Source organism: Sminthopsis crassicaudata, chromosome 2, assembly GCF_048593235.1.
Source record: "Sminthopsis crassicaudata isolate SCR6 chromosome 2, ASM4859323v1, whole genome shotgun sequence".
Taxonomy (NCBI): domain Eukaryota; kingdom Metazoa; phylum Chordata; class Mammalia; order Dasyuromorphia; family Dasyuridae; genus Sminthopsis; species Sminthopsis crassicaudata.
Window position 1 is genome coordinate 336,660,743 of NC_133618.1, and position 20,120 is coordinate 336,680,862.

General features: G+C 37.2%; 1 protein-coding gene across 4 annotated transcripts in view; it reads right to left on the minus strand.

Annotated features, from left to right (window-relative positions):
• ACTN1 (actinin alpha 1) overlaps window positions 1-20,120 on the minus strand; it is a 131,063-nt gene that overhangs the window by 52,029 nt on the left and 58,914 nt on the right. For all 4 annotated transcript variants that reach the window (XM_074290463.1, XM_074290462.1, XM_074290465.1 and 1 more), the window contains exons 2-3: window positions 3,889-4,003; window positions 277-396 (exon numbers count right to left, since the gene is read on the minus strand). In XM_074290463.1, the coding sequence (XP_074146564.1) occupies window positions 277-396; window positions 3,889-4,003 (235 nt within the window). The remainder of the gene's footprint in view (window positions 1-276; window positions 397-3,888; window positions 4,004-20,120) is intronic.

A 20,120-nucleotide genomic window follows, 5' to 3' on the forward strand; every position in this document is an offset into this window, starting at 1 on the left:
GCCCTACAAAGTGAATGAAGTTGATTTTGAACTCATATCTACTATGCCATCCAACTGCCTCTGAAATGACAGTGATATGATAGGAGAAAAAAAATGCTGAAATGAATAGCCTTGGGATCTATAAGATAAGTGGTACTGGACATTCCTCCTCCCAAAATACTTTGGTATGTATGGTCATTGAATCTGCAAATGAAATGGCCGTGGGGAAAAATGAGTAGAAACACAAATATCAGCCTCTACCATTTGTCTCCACCACCTAAGGAGTCAAGTTTTTACCTTCTGCTCCAATGGACACCAGTTTGACTCCTTTGCTAGCAATGAAGTCCAGCGCCTTATTCACGTTGGAGATTTTATGCACCCTCATCTTGCCTCGTTCTGGCTTGGCCAAACGTTCACCTAAATAGAAAGGAAGAAAAATAAAGCATTCAAATAAGGGAAGAGTACCCTTCCTCTCTCCCAACCAAGTGAAATGAAGGCTCCGTATCAGGGCATTCACTGAAGTATAGCAAAAAATATATGCATCTATCCCTTCAGTAAGCAGAAACATCAGTGCAGGCATAAAAGGGAGAAAAGAATCTGTAATCCTTGCTTCCTTCCAAGATACTAAGCATTTCTGTCCTTCAAACATTTCTACTGACCTTTAGAACTTGAGGAGAAGAGAAAGGTTCATCGTATCTGGTCAATCATGATGATAAAAAAAAGCAGAGACCATGCCTGGTTCAATGTCATACAAGACACTGAAGAAGCTTTAGGCTAGCACCTATCTATCTGCCCCAAAGCTCATAAACACCTGTTCAGTCCCTAGACCTCCCATATAAACAGAGCCTTGCAACTGAGCATTGGTATTATGATCAGAAGATTACAGCTCAAGTTTTCATGTGTAATTTGTGTATAAACTAGGAGAATTTTTGGGCTTCCTTTTTCTTTCCTGTTAACATGAGGATAATATCTATATCAACCACCTCATCTCAAAAAGTTCCCATGAGGAAAATACATTGTAAACATTAAAACACCAGGGAAAAGAATTATTGTCACCAGAGACTTCTGCCTATCTTACGGAGAGCAATGCAGATTTTTCTATAGTGGATTAAAGGCATTTTTTATTTTGGGGGGGGAGGGGTGTTCATAAATTATGTAATCGTTTACTTTCTCAAAATGGCCAGTATATTAATTTGTTGCTCAACTGTAATAATAATTTTTGTTAAGTCATATAAGTCATATTTGACTCTTTTTTTATCCCAGTTGGGGTTTTCTTGACAAAAAATACTGAAGTGGTTTTATTATTGCCTTCTCCAACTCATTTCAACAAGAAGAAACTGAGGGAAAGGGGATTAAGGGACTGGCCTGGGGTCATACCATTAGGAGTGTCTAAGGATGGATTTGAATGTAGGAAGATGAGTCTTCCTGTCTTCAGGCCCAGTACACCTTAACTTTCTAGCTGCCCAATAAGTTAGTAGTTAAAATAAAACTTACTTTTCTTTCTTTAGTTAAGAGAGATAGAAGTCTAGGCTATCAAACTCTCTAGCCATATTGCTTGGCTCTGCTTAAATCCCCCCCTCCTTTTTGGGGGGGAGGGGAGGGAGAGAACTACATGGATGGATTCAGTGGTAGATAGGAGAAAAGAGGTAGTAAGGGAGAAGGGAGAATTTAGGGGGAAATCATGGTATTAAAAACAATAGGCATCAATAAAATGTGGCAAAAACAAACAAAAAAGAGACACAGAAATAAACTTACAGTTCTTATGCAACAGGGAAAGGGGCCCCTGGCTTTTTTTTAGCAGGAAGTACACATAAAAGCCATTTACATGGGAGGTTTGCCTCTCACTGAGTTCTGCCCTCCCTCCTTCTAACTTTAAAACTCTAATAATTCTTGCATAGGTTTTGTGACCAGAAAGAAGCCAAGATACTACAAGGAACTTGTTTCCACTGTCAATCCCAGGGCTGAATTATTTCTCCTCAAAACTTCAAACCAACCACTGTGGGCAGCATCCCCTGCTCATTGCCAAGTGCTTCTCAATCTATCCCACCACCACTCCTGACAATGACATTCTTCCACCACTACTGAAGACTGGCTCACCACTATTTCAATACCTAATCCTACTAGTTGAGGGTCAAAGTCAGAAAGGGGAAAGACAGCTCAGTGCCAGCCCCAATTATCCTGGTGAGACTGCCCTTCCTTGAGCCCTTCCATAGTGGTGCTCCCCCTCAAGGGCCCCTCACACAGAATCAAGCCTCATGGGCTACAGATGGTGAACAGATTTCATTCCTCAAAAACAGTTTGGGTCTTTCATAACCAATCAAGCAGGCTTGATTTTTGTTTTATTATTAAGTCAATACTTTTTTCCTATCTCATTCTGCAAAGCATTATCAGGGCTGGGATCACCTAGACAACCTCTTTCTAGATCAGGGCTGGGATCACCTAGACAACAAAGATCCACAATCTGATAATTCCAATTTAAAAATAAATGAGGGAATGCTTCACCCCTGTAACCTTCTGAGGAGGAAGGAACCATTTCTGTCTAGGGCCAAAGGCAAATGAGGGCTCAGGGGTTTTAGAAGTCTCTGCTTTGTAGGGCAGAGCTACTCCAATGGAACTTCCCACATTGGAATTTTCAGGCAATATTAGCCATCATTTTTTTTTCCCCTCCCTATTTCCTATTTAAGTTTTAAATTTTAAAAAAAGAAAAGAAAAATGGGATATTAGCTCTAGAAGGGATTTTAGAAGTCATCTAGTCAATTTCCCTCATATTCTTACAGATGAAGAAACTGAGTCCCACTTTTCCAATATTTCATGGCCAGTTAGAGGCAGTGCCAGGAACTTCCCACTCTTAGTTTAATGTTCTTTCCTATTTTACTAGGAACTCTTAAAAAGATTTTTGTATCACAAATTCTTCTGGCATACTGGTCAAGCCTATGGAACGCTTCTCAGAAGAATGTTTTAAAATGTATAAAACAGATTACATAGAATTACAAAAGAAACTATTTTGAAATATAGTTACCCAAAATATTTTTTTAAAATACAAGTTCATAACTAATGCGTTGTTGGTAGAATTATGAACTGGTCCAGATATTCTGGAAGCAATTTGGAATTATGCCCAAATAGCTATCAAAATGTACATATCCTTTGATCCAAGATTATCATTACTGGGTCTGTATCCCAAAGAGATCATAAAAGAATAGAAATGACCCATTTGTGCAAAGATTTTGTAACAGCTTTTTTTGTGGTAGCAAGAAGTTGAAGATTGAATGGATGCCCATCAGTTGGGGAATGGCTGAATAACTTATGATATGTGAATGCAATAGAATATTGTTCTATAACAAAAGATGAGCAAGCTGATTTCAGAAAAGCCTGGAAAGATTTACATGAACTGATGCTGAGTGAAGTAAGCAAAACCAGGAGAAAATTATACATAGTAACAGCACGACTGTGTGATGATCAACTATCATAGACTTAACTCTTTTCAGCAATATGGTGATCCAAGACAATTCCAATAGACTAGAGATATGGAGGCTGAATGTGGATTGAAGCATACTTTTTGCACATTTTTTTTTCTCATGGTTTCTTTCTTTTGCTATACTTTTTCCTTTCACAATATGACTAATATAGAAATATGTTTAAAATGATTGTTCATGTATAATCTTTACATGTAATTGGAAAAATAAAATGCTATTGAAATTAATTAAATTTAATTAAATTAATTAAATATATATATGCAGTCTGGCAGAAGTTTGGGTATTCCTAAATCTGGGCTCAAATCTCCAACTTAAATGTAATACAGAAAGTGGCTTTACTCAAAATGAGTACCTGTTACTTGTCCCTATTCAGTCTTCTGTCTTAGATAATGCTTGCTCAATGTTACTCAAACTCATTTCTTGATTCCAGTCTCACCTGAAATGACCTCCAGCAGCAACATGAGCTTCAGTCCATCCCGGAAATCCTCCTCTATATTCTCAATCTGTGTGCCCGCTTTTCGGAGGTGTGAATTGCACCATGCTGTGAATGTCTAAGAAAGAGAAACAAGAGTGATCAGTATTCTCATACTCATTAGTCTTATACTGTTATCTCAGTGGCTCTGTAGAATTGTTGATTCCTTCCATCAGTCTTAATGGACTGAAGAGGACTTACTTCCAAAACTATAGAAGGTAAGTAGATCCTTTTAATGACATAAAATGAGAGCTTTCAGTTTGGTTTTATCTATGTGGTTTTCTCTCCCTCTCTACAATAAAAATGTGATTGCTTCTTTTTAAGGTAATATTTAGTACAGTAGCCTATACAATTTGGTCCTGAAAATTCACCATTAGAGAACTATAAACTAGCATTATTTGGTGTTTTAGATGTACATCTCCAGGAATAATACTAACACTTCACTATCACTTAGTTTATTATAGCCTTTGCTTCTTGAAAACTTACTGAGAATACCATCCTTGGATCACCAAAAAGCACTAAGTTTTGTTGGGGAAGAGGAGAAGCAGATTAAGAAACTTCCTTCTATAATCAAGTAGTTACTCTCAGCAACAAATAGGAAGGGCAAGGAGCATGACTATTCACTTCCTTTTTGAACTCACCTAAAAGACCAGCCAACCATTTGTACCCCAGGCATTACACCTTGTTCTAAAGGACACAGCTAGATTGACTCTTTTTCTTTCCAGGGCTTTAAGATATACTTTTCCCTTGTTTTTAAATTTCATTTTTAATACACATTGTTTTATGAATCATGTTGTGAGAGAAAATGGAAACAAAAGGGAAAAACCATGGGAGAAGGGAGGGAAAAAAAGAAAAAAGAAATGAACATAGTTGATTTATATTCAATCTCCAGAGTTCTTTCTCTAGATACATATCTACCCTATTTTAGTTCTTCCAGATTTCTCTGAACTAAATAGTACCAAGAGGAGCCAGGTGCCATAATACTTAGTGGGCCAAACCTCACATGTGGAATAATCATCTTCTTAAGATCAAATCTGGCCTCAGATACCTACTAGCTGTGTGACCTTGGGCAAGTTACTTAATCCTATTTGTTTCAGTTTCCTCATCTGCAAAATGAGCTGCAGAAAGAAATGACAAATACTCCAATATCTCTACCACGAAAACCCCAAATTGGGGCTGGACACAACTGAAATGACCAAAAAATAATAAAAGAGAAGATTCACAAAAACTTAGAAGAGTATTATGGACAAAAGGATGAATATTGATGTCCAATGCTACATAAAGATCAAAGAAAAGAGATTTGAGAAAAAAATGATTTGATTTGTCAATAAGAGATCGTTGCTGAGTTTGAAGAAAATAGCTTTACTCGAATGATGAGGTTGGAAGTCAGACTGCAGGTTTTAGGAACATGTGAGTGGAGTCACCAAGTGTAGACAGAAGGCAGAAGAGAAATGTTAGATTTTGTTAGTTGGATGTTAGGATTAAATAAGGATTTGAATTGTTCATTTGTTTTTTAAAATATGGAGAAGACACTGACATGATAAGCACCAAGAAAGGAGCTAGCACATGAGGAGAAACTGAAGATAACAGAGAGGGAGGATGATAGATGCAATGACATCAGTAACAGAACTTCCCATCATAGCTAAGATTAGTCATTGTTCTTGTTGTCATCATGCCTGACTCTGTGATCCCATCTGGGATTTTCTTGGCAAAAATACTGGAGTGGATTGCCATTTCTTTTTCTAGCACATTTTACCAATGAGGAAACCAAGGCTAATTGTCTGTAATACTCTTTTTTTTGGTAAATCTCGTTTATTATTGTTTTTGGTTATTTCAGTTATGTCCAACACCCATTTAGAGTTTTCTTGGTAGAGATACTGCTATGGTTTGTCATTTCTCTCTACAGCTCATTTTATAGATGAGGAAATAGAGGCAAATAGGGTTAAATGTCTTTCCCAGGGTCACATAGCTGAGACCAGATTTGAATTTAACAAGATGAGGCTTTCCGACTCCAGACCTGGCTCTCTTACCTAACTGTCCAGGACTAGACACATTTTCAGGCAATTTCTTCTTTGGACATCAGGTGTAAGTTGTATAAATCTAATTGATGCATGTCTACTTTGGAATCATAGGATAATAGATTGAGAGCTGGGAGGGGACTCAGAGGCCAAATGGTCCAATGCCCTCATTTAATAAATCAAGTCTAAAGAAATTGAATGACTTTGTTATGCTATTAATATCTGTGTGGTCTTGGGTGACAGCTTAGAGTCAAGATTTGAATCCCTTAAGAGATGGAGTAAGGATATGTTGGGGTTTTTAAGGGGTCAGGGATGAGAACCCCTGGACTAGGGTTGGGGGGGGACTATATGGTAAATGCCGCAGGGTAATGTAGAATTCTGCCCTTGGCAGTCTGAACTGACTCAGAGACCACTGAAATGGCTGTTTCTCTCACCTTCCACAAAAGACAGTGTCCTTCCAGAACTTTAGAAATTCAAGAATCCATCATCTTAACAAGGAAGGCTATAAATATAGATGTAAATGAATGACTTTATCACCTCAGCACTCCATGTTCCCTCATCAATGTGGCTAAGCCTCCAGTTTTATCTGACAATTCCAGATGCCCCCTACTTCCTTTCACCACTCAGCATTTACTTTTATCACGCTTCCTAAATTGACAATAGAACTTTACTAAAAAGAGAAGAAGGGAGACTGGAAATAAGGATATTGAGGGCAATAGCAGCTGGCAGCAGTGTCCTTGAAGCAAATTCTCAGGGGGAATTGGGCACAAAACCACCAATAGAAGCAAACATCAACAGTTCAGCTCCCAGGGGAAGTGGTAACTCTTTAACCCTTGTACATCTTCCTCAGCTTTCAGAGGAGCCACCTTTTTTTTCCCCTCATGTACCCCAGCTGTAGGACTGTTGTACTGATGACCCTGAGCATCACAGGGATCAGATGACAGGAGCGCAGATGGTAAAAGGGAAGAGAAATGTTGAATACCTACTTTACAAAGTCTCTGATAAAATGATCTCAGGATACTTTACAAATACAGGTAAGTATGAATGCAATGTCAAATAAGAAGCTGTACATTTCTTCACTATGATACTTTGTGTACTGGATCTTATACAACACGGGTGAAATTTGACCTTGTATTTCTATTGTAAAGAGTAGAGATGATAACAGCTATTCTTTCGGTGGCAAAGAACTGGAAATTGAAGGGATATCCATCAATTTGGGAATGGCTATATAAGTTGTGATACAAAATGTAATGGGACACTATTATGCTATAAGAAATGATGAGCATAATGCTTTCAGAAAAACCTCTAAAGCCATATGAACTGATGTAAAGAAAACAGAATCTGGAGAACATTGTACACTATAACAGCAATATCGTACAATGAACTCTAAATGGCTAACTAAATTCAGCAATATAATGATCCAGAACAATTCTGAAGGACTTCCAGAGAAAGAACTGATGGAGTCTGAATGCGATTGAAGCAAACTTTTTAAACTCTGTTATTCTTAGTTTTTTTTTTTAAGTCTGTTTTCATGTGCAGCATGGCTAATATGGAAATAATTTACATGACTGCACTTGTATAAATCTATATCAAAATGCTTGCTTTCTCAAAAGAGTGAGAGGAAAGGAAATTTGGAACTCAAAAGTTATTTTTAAAAAATGTTTTAAAAACATACTTTTACATGTAATTGAGAAAAAAATAAAAAATAGAGAAAGAAAATGAACCTGTATTTTCAATTATTGGGGTGATGAAATACTTCTATCAACACTGGTACTGCTGACAGAGTTGCCAAAACTACTGAGAGGTTAAGATCTTGTCCAGGGTCACACAGCCTATATGTCAGAGATGGAATATGAAAATAAGTATTCTGGCTTTGAAGCCAATTTTCTATGTTTACCTCCCTCTACTTCTATTAATTAAGTAGAAAAAAATAAGAATTAATCTAACAATATACTTGATAACTATCAAGACATATTTCTTTTCTTTTTTTTTTTCTCTGAGGCTGGGGTTAAGTGACTTGCCCAGGGTCACACAGCTAGGAAGTGTTTAGTATCTGAGACCAGATTTGAACTTGGGTCCTCCTGAATTCAGGGCTGGTGCTCTATCCGCTGCGCCACCTAGCTGTCCCTATCAAGGCATATTTCAACAACACATCAGACCAGCAAATTCTCTACTGACCACTTTGGAGTAAATATTTATAGCTTCCAATACCCTAAATTCAATCTGGGCTTTCCAGATTGTTGTAAGATCAATTATAGAAAAAAATCATAGATATAGAGATATAAGGGATCTCTGAGGCATCTAATCCAAAAGTCCCATTTTATAAATGAGGAAGAGGGAGGTTCATATGAACCTATGCCCTCCTTCATATAGATGAGGAAACTCAGACCCTGAGATATTCAGTGATTTGACCAAAGTATGAATTATTAGAGATATGATTTGAACAGTCTTTTGATTTCAAAGCCAAAGTTCTTTCCATTACTCCACACTGTATGAAAAATATTCTTGAGACACTTGGCAAAGATAGATATGTAGAGTATATAGGACTTCTCTGAACCTTAGTTTACTTATCTATACACTAAGAAGGCTGTAGTAATTAAGTTTAGCAAATCAATTTTGTAAAGAGCCTCCCAGCTCTAAAGCTGTAAGGTTTCCATGACTCAAAGCATTTGGCAAACAGGTGCTCATGTTCCATTGGTTATTGTCCAATACTGGCTTGATGGTCTGCTAGGCAGCATGATCCATAGAACACAACAGGAAAAACCTGCTTAAGATATGAATGCACTTTTTTGTGATTTTTCTAAATCTGAAAAACATGAATTCTTTTCTTCTAAAAGAACAATGGCAAGGGATAGTGTAACCCTTCTTCTTTGCTGAATGATGAATGCTGAGGATACTAAATTAAACCCCACAAACTAATCCATGTTCATGGGTAAGATCCTGGCTAATGTTCACTATTAGTCTGTAAAAGGAAGTTAGGCAGAGGAAGGGGGGCAGACAGGAAGGGAGGGAAGGAAAGAGGTAATATTGTTGATTGGCAATCCATTCCCAGAAGCTGATTAATGCTAAAATCCACCCAAGAAAGACATTTTTCTTTCCTTGTGTGAAACTACAAGTTTGGATTCCCAGACAGCTAAAGGGTATTGACCACAATGAAATCTTTCCTAAGAAAGATCAAATTTAATTAAACTTAGCTTTCTGGGTTCTGCTTTTCTTACAGTCACTACCTTATTAGGACAAGGTTGGAGAGTGAGTCATGCCCAGGAACTAATTTCCAGACACCTTGATGAAGGACCCTCTCCTTTTATAGTCCTGGCTTCTCTGTGCCAAAAGCACAGCCATTTTAAGGTCTTAAAAGAAGGGGGGGTTAAAAAAACAAAACAAAACAAAACAAAACAAACAAACAAAAAAAAAACACAAGAGTTTTCAAGGAAATCTCTTTCCTTAGAAAGCTATTTCGATAGGTCATCCAAGTAATATAATTTTTTCTTCCCACCCAAAGAGTGCTCTACCTCTCTCAAACTGCAACCTTTCTTACCAAATTCAGTTGCTCTGTTTAATGACTTTACCCTCCCTTTTCAGAAAAATTTCAATTTGGACTATAAGGCATCAATTAAGTCCCTCTTTTCCCAGACTCTCAGACAACTGGTTTTATAGCTCTGACTCCCATAACATGTGATTAATGCTGTCAATGAGAAAAGAGAAAAAAAAACAAAACAACACAACATAACACAACACAACACCCTGATTCTGGAATCAGAGTAAATGGATTCAAATATTACCTCTGATACTTGCTACCTTCTTGACCTTGTTATTTAATCTTATTTGGTTCTCAATTACCTCATCTGTAAAAATGGGGAGGTTGGACTACATAGGTTCTGAGATCCCTCCTAGTTATATATCTACAATATTACAAATAATGGTTTGTAGTGATGTAATAGTAGAGATAGATGTGGCTTAGGATTCACTGGTATTTATTTTGGATACCGTATTGTAGTCACAATTCACTTAATATGTCTGCCTCATTTTCTTCAACTTTAAAATGGGGGGAAAAAATAGCACCTTCCTTCCTGGGTTGTGGTGAAGATCATGACATAATATTAATAAAGCACTCAGTGCAGTACTTGTAATAATAAATGCTTGAATGAATTATCTAGTATGACTTGATCTCAGTCACAAAACCAGTACAGCCCAGGAAGCTTTTGAAAGCTAAAGATTAGTTTCAGCCAGTCACAGATTTGGGTACTAAAACAAAGAGCAAAAAGGTGTTTTCCTAGATATGTATATAACATAATTAGTCCACTCAAAACATGAGGTTCTGACTTGCCTAGTGCTAGCTAATGTAATGCTTCTCCCCACTGAATTCTCCTTAAATTAGTCAGTACTTTTTTAGAAATAGCTCTTCGCTGGAATTTTTCTCTTCTGGAGAAGTATTTCCACTATTATTTCTAGGACTCTGCAGCTTTAAGAATGGTCCACTTTTGGACTCTCTTCCTTCCCCATTCCCTTTTCTGATGTTTACCCTCCTCAACAAATTGAAAACAGCAACCAAAGTCCAAGATATTGGCTGACCTCTATAGAAGGATGAATAACTGTTTACATAGGTTCTTTTCCAACCTACTAAGCAGTACCTGCACAAACAATAAAACCCATCTGCAACCTAATGAGATTTCTCCCTCTTCCCTTCCATATGGAAAAAACCAACCTCTTAGGCAGGTCTTGGGTGAGAAATGAGAGAAATTCCCTATTATTCTCCAGCCAGACTGTATTACCTCTTATATAGTACCCCTTATCTTCAGTGCCCTGATAGAAGATTGATCCAAGTCAGGGAAAAGATGCAACATGGATAACTGTCCTTGAGTCACCATAAACACCATTAAGAGACAGCATTTATAACAGAAAGAACACTAGAAGAAGAACCAAGAAATGTGTATTCTAGTCCTGCTTCAGGTCTGACTTACTGTACAACTTTCTGGGACTTAGTTTTATAATTTTTTAATTATTTAAATTAATTTTAATTTTTAAAATGAGGAAATTAAAGCTTGATGTGAAGGTCAAATGAGATGATGATGATAATAACAAAACTGGATACTTTTAAAAAGAGCATAATGTCTGTAAGAAATGACCAGCAGGAGGAATACAGAGAGGCTTGGAGAGACTTAGATCAACTGATGCTGAGTGAAATGAACAGAACCAGAAGATCGCTGTACACTTCAATGCTGTATGAGAATGTATTCTGATGGAAGTGGATATCTTCAACATAAAGAAGATCCAACTCACTTCCAGTTGATCAACGATGGACAGAAACAACTACACCCAGAGAAGGAACACTGGGAAGTGAATGTAAATTGTTAGCACTACTGTCTATCTACCCAGGTTACTTATACCTTCGGAATCTAATACTTAATGTGCAACAAGAAAATGGTATTTACACACATATATTGTATCTGGGTTTTATTGTAACATATGTAAAATGTATGGGATTGCCTGTCATTAAGGGGAGGGAGTAGAGGGGAGAGGGGATAATTTGGAAAAATGAATACAAGGGATAATGTTTTAAAAAAATTACTCATGCATATATACTGTCAAAAAAATTATAAATAAATATCTTGATTTGGTTAAAAAAAAATAAAAATAAAGAGAGCATAATGAGCTATTTTCTACCTATAAGCAAGTCAATAATGAGGATTTTCTTTCACTCAGTGGCTGAAGGGATAACTCTAAAAATTATACAATGAATGCCATGTAACCACCTTCTTATGTTAAAAATGAAGAATCAGAGGCCCAAGAAGGTTGGATACACAGGTAGCGAGTATTAGAGGCAGTATTTGAATCAAAGTCTACTAGAGCCAATGCTCTTTCCATTGTACCAAGCTGCCTACTGAGCTTCTAGTTTCCAGTATTTCCAGGCAGTTTCTAATTCAGTTACTAACTAGGTTCAATTTTGGTTAGCTTCTGAAATTTAGTCTAGACAACTGTTGCAAACATAACTAAAGAGCTGGCAAATTTCCCACTACTGTTTTCCTTAGCTATAGGGTATGGATGGGGGATGTGATGTCCTAGAACTAGGAAACAAAACAAAGATTTATGGATTATTCTATGTTAAGAAAAGGTTTCCTTAGAGACATACAAAACTTTTATCATGCAGTGTATGCATCCCTGGGGAAAAGTTCCCATACAATTTTTAGGTTCACTCACAGATAGATTCTTAAAGGGCCTGCTTTGAGTTTTATTGAACATGCTATGAAATTCTTCATGTTTAATTACCGCAAACAAAAGAATCTTTATAGATGGGCAGCAAAATACAATGACTTGGGAATCAGAAAAACATGAGTTTGATTCCTGCTTCAGCTACTCCTAAGCTTATATATAACATAGGGTAGAGTATTAAACTTCTATCCTCAGTTTCCATAGGTGTAAAATGGAGATAATAGCACCCGTTTCATACTGCTATTTTGAGGATCAAATGAAATAAAAGAACTATGCAACCTTATAAAGCTACATAAAACACTTTGTTGTTGTTGTCCTGTTGTTCAATCACTTCTGAGTCTTCATGATCCCACTTGGAGTTTTCTTACAAAGATATTGTAATGGTTTGCCATTTCTTTCCCCAATTCATTTTACAGATGAGGACACTGAAGCAAACATGGTCTTGCTTAGGGTCACATAGCTAGAAAATGTCTGAAACCAAATTTGAACTCAGGAAGATGAGAGTTCCTACTCCAGGCCTGTGCTCTATTCCTATACACAAACAAAATTGCTCAGCCCGCTCATTATTGGTGTTGCCAATGTAAACTTTCAGTGTATGGAAAGTCTTTGATACAAAGAATACCACGCCACAAGCCAAAAAAAAAAAAAAAAAAAAAAGGTTTGAGAACCACTAATTTTAAAAAGTCACTAGCCCCCAACCACAATTCAGTTTTTCTTATCCTTTCCCCACTTCCTACTGTCCCTACTGGGCAACCACACTTTCCTGAAAACACACTGTCTGAGGGGAAATACGTATCACCGGCTTCCACAAGCCTCTGTATTATTGTTAGCCCTCGGTATATTGGCAGCTGAGCACACATTTTAGAGCTGGGAATTTTCTTCTACAACTCCTTTAATCTTAAAAAAAAAAAAAAAAAAAAAAAAAAATTAGTGATCAAAAGCCAGAAATTATTCTATTTCCAGTAGTTTGTCCTTGGTATCAGTCCTCTTAAAATAAGTTGCCAGTCTGGTCAGTGTATGGCAATGCATGGATAGTCCTAGGAAGAACTGCCCTCTAGTATATGTATATCTTTGGGGCTAATTTAGACTGGAATATTCAATTAAGTTACCAAGGCTGTCAATTTTTTAAAAGCTGTCAATTGGCCGACAAAGGATTAAAAACAAGAGTCTTCCCATTTAGCATTAAGTGACTTATCAAGGCTTCAGAAGTGGTTTCAAAGGATGAAGACACAAGAACAAAAGCCATCGACTTCTTTTCCCAGAATTATACTGTTCAAAACAAATCGCTAAAAGGTATCCCCAAAGTTCCCTCCAATGGGGTACTGGGCTTGGTTAGAATCATGCTGAACACACAAGAGAAAAAAAAATGCTTCATCAGCTTTCTAAAGAACGCCTTGTGTTTTCATCAAAGTAGAGATACCTGGTAAGGAAATTCCCTCCACCAGCGTTCAACTTATGTGTTAAAATGAGTTGAAGCCCTGAAAGATTCAAGTGGCTTGCCAGAGTCACACAGCCAATAAGTGTCAGAAATAAGACTTGAAACCTTAGTTTTACTGACTCTGAGGTTTGCTTTAGCCATTATCCTACCCAACTTTTTAAAAAAATCAAATTCAAACACTACTTTCTTCATGAAACCATCCCTGGTCACTCTCCTGCCTCCATCCTGCAAACATTAATTTCTTTGTTAAACCTAATAATTTATTTTGCACTTCTTGAATGTATCCCTTATGTATTAGTTTTAAGTGTGTGTGTAAAATACATATAAATATCTATAATTACTGCAAACTTCATTAATTCAAGAATTGTGTCTTGTCTAAATTTGGCATCTTAGTGCCACAAAGAAGGTTCTGCATGTGGCAGTTGCTTGATAAAAATGTTAGTTGATCAGGAAAAGGGCTGAGCAAATTCTCATGTTACCAGAGGAGTTTGTCACTAAGTAGTCTCTAATCAGGGTAAGTTACTATGACCCCTTCATGCTCTCTTCTCTGGGGTACTCCATTTCTAAACTTTCTTTGTATAACTCAGAGATGACTTTATATATGGGTAAAATAGATTACTTTCTGCTGGTATGATTTCACTCACTGATCATCCTTTTCCAACTCCTACCTTCCCACACCTGAAATTCTGATTTTAGATCTTTTCCTTTAGCAAAGCTTTGACTGGAAATGAAATGCAAATATCCTTGGTAAATGTAATGAAGGAATCTTAAAATCTTCAATTATAACTAAATGGCATTGTCTCTTTCAAAAATATATCAAGTTTATTGATTTGATAGATAAAACCAGAAATATTATTATTCAATGACCTTATGATTATGATCATATCAAAGGAAGAAAAAACAAACAAACAAAAAAATCCTCAAATGTTCAGTGTTGTTATATACATGATGTCTTATTATACAAAGTCCAAATTTTAGAGGGGTCCCTAAAGATGATGAGATCCAGGAGGTATCGCTTGTGCTAATTCAATCAATTGCAGGAACAGAGGCATGGCTGTTCCAAACGTGGCAAAACTGCCTTATTGAAAAAATAAAAAATAGAACAGAATGAGTACTTTTAGTATGTGTTATCTAAGGAAATATGTGGCCCACACAGATTCTTTCTTATGTATGATTCAGTGGCCTCATTTCTATTTGAATTTGACACCACTGACTAGAACATTGCCCAAACTTTTAAATGAAATACATGACCATCAAACACTACTGGATTGACAATCTGCTCAGGAAAAAAAAAATAATAAAGATTCTATCATAACATAAATCTTGGATAGGCACTACCAGATGGATTACCAATGAGCTGGGTCCAGGATGGAACAAAGCAGAGTCCAGAAGTCTGATTCAAATTGGGAGACTACTTCTTTGGAGTTCCCAAGACACTTCCTAAAAGTAAAAACCCTAGCTTTCCAGATAATGCTATATGGGCCACAACTTATGAGATGCCATAATTTCAGAATGAACAAAATATCAGAGGATCCAAAAGAGATTAGAGAAATATGCTAATCTGCGTTGAATGACCAACAATGCTCAGTATCCAACATATCAGTAAGAGTATAGATAGGATCAGAAAAGGATATGGGCTGAGCTAATCATGTAGTTAGAACAAGGGTAGCCATAAGTGTTCCAATGGCGTGCACAAACTATTAAAAGTTAGGTTTTCCAGAATACATCTAATAAAGAATTTATGGAAAGAAATGAATATAAATTGCATGGGATGAAAAGGCACATATGGCTTATCTGCTGTATCAATGAATATAGTTTAAAAAAAAAATAAGACATAGTTTAGTTTTGTGGGGTTTTTTGATCTGATTTTTCTTGTGCAGCATGATAAATGTAGGAATATGTGTTTAATCTATATTGGATTACTTGCTCTCTAACGGAAAGGAGAGGTGGACAGAGAAAAAAATATAGGGTGAATGTTGTTGAAAAATTATTTTTACATAGATTTGAAAAAATTAAAAGCTATTATAAAAACAAATAAGATCTATTAAAATAAATGAATTATTTTATCAGATTTTCCACCTTAAGTAAATTTGGACAAGATAAAGAAACTTGTGTGAAGAAATAGTGGCATATAGTGGAAATGAAGAGTGTTCAATCTGGAATTAAAAGAACCTGATTTTGACTCCTAAACTTCCACTTACCACCTGAATGGTTAAGGACAAGTTACTTAAGTTCTCCAGGGTTTAGTTCTTCATCTGTAAAATGGGAAGGTTGGGCTGGATGACCTTTAATGCCCCATCCAGATCTAAATCTATGATCTTAGTTCTTTGATCAGGAGAGCTAAAAAGTGCTGGATACTTCAAAATAGGTGGAGATGCCTTCAAGGAAGGAAAAATGAGCAGAAAGTAAAGGCTGGTAGCAGGATATTTTGCCTAAACCCAACACTACTTTATGAATTCCTTCTCTATAATTGGTATATCTACTTGCTTTATATTGTAAACCATTTTTATCTGCTAAGATAATTCTAATTCTCTTTTGGTCTCCTTGCTTTGGCAACTGGTTCACATCGGCTAAATTTCTGAATAAAATAATTAAAACCATTTTTGACATCCTCTTTTTTATCCCTGAAACAAAACTTATTCAAACTAAGTGATTAAATGGGAATTATGTTCCTCTTCGTGACTACCACCAGAGAATACTGAGGGCTATTAACTGAAGTGTGCTATATAACCATTAGTAACTGCTCCAGCTGCTCAGTGCTTTTTGGTACCATTAACTAGTGATCAACACTGAACTGAGGTAAACAAGGCAACAGAATAAACCCAAAGGTTTAAGAGCCTACCTCATATAACAAGTGCATTAAATGTTGGGAAATAAATTCAGCAACAATTTATTGGTATGGTACAAAGAATACTGAAGTTGGGGTAAAATCCATTTACTAATTATGAGACTTTGAGCAGGTCATTTAATCCTTCTAAGCCTCAGTTTCCTCAGCTGCAAAATAGGAACAAAATTAAAACTAATGACCAATCTTGGTCTTAGAGGAGGGAAGACAAATCATATCCTTTTTCCTCTCACTAGAGAGGTTGAGGGAGTCTACCAAAGTAGGATGTTGCAAACCCCAAATGTCAGATATAAATGTTTCACCAGAAAGTTCCATCTATTTGTCTTATCAAGAAATTCTGATGCAAAACAACAGCAGTCCTAACATGGATAAAAACTTCAGAAATAATAATTGTATAACCTACCAAATAGAATGTGTGGAGAAGCACTCCTAAAAACTTTAAAGCACAGAAAAAATGAAGTGATTATGATTAGAATAAGACAACTGATGTATGTTCATAATGGCACAACATGCTAAGCAATGAGCCCTCTGGCTAGCTTTAATAGATGAAAAACAGGAAATGTTTTTAAAGATAAAGGAATTATAACAGTAGTGGGGTGGAAAAGTAGAGAGGTCTTGGAGTTTAGGAAAACTTGGGCTAAATTTATGCTTCTGACCCATATCAACTATCACCACAATGGGACACCAGAGGAAGAAAGGAGGGAGAAGAAGAAAAAAACAAAACAAAACAACCAAACAGAAGGAAGAAGCACAGAGATGGTAAAGAATGGAAAGAGAAAATTCAATTGGGAGTAGCAGAATGGTGCCAAATAGCATCCAAAGTCCCCTCTATGTTATATCTCCTACTTTGTCTCTGTCCCTGACAGCTTAGCTTCAAGTAACTTCAGAAGTCACCCCTCACTTTGCAGGAAAAGAAACTAAGGATCAGGAAAGTGAACTAATTAGCCCAAAGTCATACCCAGGTATTAAGTAAGCATCAAAAGCAAGATATAGGGTCTGTTATGTGATATGAACAACCCCTACTAGGGCACATGGGTCAAGATAGGCAGAATCAGTACATTAGAGCTCAAGATACGTTGAGGGGCTGGAGAGTCACCTGGTGCATAAAAAGGTCAGCCTAATGGGAATCAATGCCTTTTAATGACCTACTGCAAATGGAGTCATGATTCTCTAGTGGTTATCCGGTTCAATTTTACATTCTCATAAAAAAAATTTCCTCTTCATTATTCTGCCAGGCAATCACCTAGACTTCAATAAACATTTATGAAGCACCTATGTGCCAGGCACTGTACTAAGTGCTGGGGATTAAGAAAAAAAAGGCAAAAGATAATATTTGCACATTTGCCCACTTACTGTGTATCACAACCCAGATTACCTTTAAAAAAAAAAGTTATCATTGCCCTCAAGAATCTTGCAATGTAATGGGAAAAAAACATAGAAATAAACATATAATAAAAAGGGGAAAATCACTTGAATTAAGAGGAGTTTATAAAAAAAAAAGGGGGGGGGTTAGAGGATTCCTGTAGAACGTGGGATTTTAGGTGAAACTTAAAGAAAGCCAGAGAGGTCAGCTGCAGGAGCAGAGAAGGGAAAACATTCCAGGCATGGGAATAGCCAGAAAGAGAGCCTAGAGCTGAAAATGGGAGTTTCTTATTCATGGAACAAGAATACTTTGAACAATTCCTAAAACAGGAAGCTAATTATACCTCATAAAAATATTATCGTGATATATTCTGTGTATAAAACACATAAAACACACATTTGTCTCCTTTGTTAAAATAAAAGTTTCTTTCCTGCTGAGAGTGATTGTTTCATTCATTGAATCTGTATCCCTATTGCCTATCACTGTGGCTGGCACAGAGTAGATGCTTAATAAATCTTTGTTGATTGATTGATTGATGACACTAGGCTGTTCACAATTATTCCACATCAGAAGGAACATTTCCAAATCCCAGGAAAGACTGATGGGAAGACAACAGAGTGTTTTGGCAAGCCTGCCTTTAGTAGGAGTCTTTTACGCTACCTTCTCATACAGGTCACAGGGTCTGCACCTTTATGGGAGCCATGGGAAGTACTTAAAGGAGCAAACAAAACAAAAAACCCTGCCCAACCCTTGTGGGAGGTGCCAACCCAAAGTCAATATTTGCCTTTCCAGCACAAGCTTCAAAATCTAGATGTTCACATGGGTTGTCATGATTTCTCATTCGGTTGACCACCTGATTAGCTATTTCCAGAGGGGAAGAGCCCAATGTAATGAGTCCAGCAAATAAGATGCCAGCTGGGAACCATGCAGAAAGGCCAACTCCCTAGGAAAGAGGGACCTGGGAGGGAAAGACAACTGGGTGCAGATGGAATGGCCAAGGTGGAGTCCAAGAACAAGATGGAATTTGATGATTAAACTAGAGTGATAAGAAAGAGTTATTCAGGAACGCTCCAAGATGGGAGCTCTGGGAATGATGAATAAAAGCTGTAATCCCTAGGCAGTTGACCACTGTTGACCTGGAAGCCAGAAAAAAAGCTGGTTCCTTACCATCTTTAGCCCTTGTCATAAAGTGGGGGGAGAAATGTGTGTGTGTGCGTGCGTGTGCGTGCGTGTGTGTGTGTGTGTGTGTGTGTGTATAAATCATCAATCATTTGTTCTCTTTCAAATGGAGATGAAAACTGTCACTGGCTCCAGTCTTTTAAATGTCCAATTTTTTTTCCCCCCTGAGGCTGGGGTTAAGTGACTTGCCCAGGGTCACACAGCTAGGAAGTGTTAAGTGTCTGAGATGAGATTTGAGCTCGGGTCCTCCTGAATTCAGGGCTGGTGCTCTATCTACTGCCTCACCTAGCTGCCCCAAATGTCTAATATTTTAAAGACTTTTTACACCAGTCATTACAAACCTCTTCCCTTCACTGAACATCCCTTATAACAAAGATAATAGCTAAGCAAAATCAACTAATTATACACAAGCAACATATTACCCACCTGCACTGTACTCTGTGTAATGAGGTCATTGGCCCCAATTTAAAGAAGGAAGCCCTGAGACCAAAGAGACTCTTTTAAAGTCCTCAGGTTTTATCTCAATCTATTCTAAAAGGCTGGGGACCCAAAGATCCCCCAAATCTTTGGGGTGCATATATATATATATATAAAATTTTAGAGAAGGCTCAAAGCCAGATAGATGGAGAATAGAATGGGGGACAGAGGTGATGTGTTCAGGCCACAGCAAGAGGAAAAAAAGAGGGTAATTTAGGACAGTCCTGGGAAAGCCCACCCTCCTGGTTCATAACTCATCCACATAAAGGAAATCAGAGGTGGCTGCAGAGGATTTTTTGGTTTTTTGGAGGGGAAAGTGATTTCATCAGTGATTTCATAGACAAGGAAGCACTAGGCAACTAGACAATGAATCCAATGGGAAAAACAAATGGTATGCATGGAAGTTTCCAGAAAAGATGAGGAGATAAGGCACATATGCAGGGCAGAATCAGTCCACTGAAAATTAATCCCATGGGTCCCTGAGAGTTCCAAAAGCCCAGAGGCCTTTTGGACTATCACAGGTGTATTAGAAGGAAAAACAAAGCTTAGATTCTGGTGCTGCCAAGTATAGGATGTTTAGCTCAACATAAAGGCTCACATGCCTTCCCCAGCACAAGAAAGTCCTGAAGTCTATCCAGAACCCTCCAGGCCAGTTCCTGAAAAATT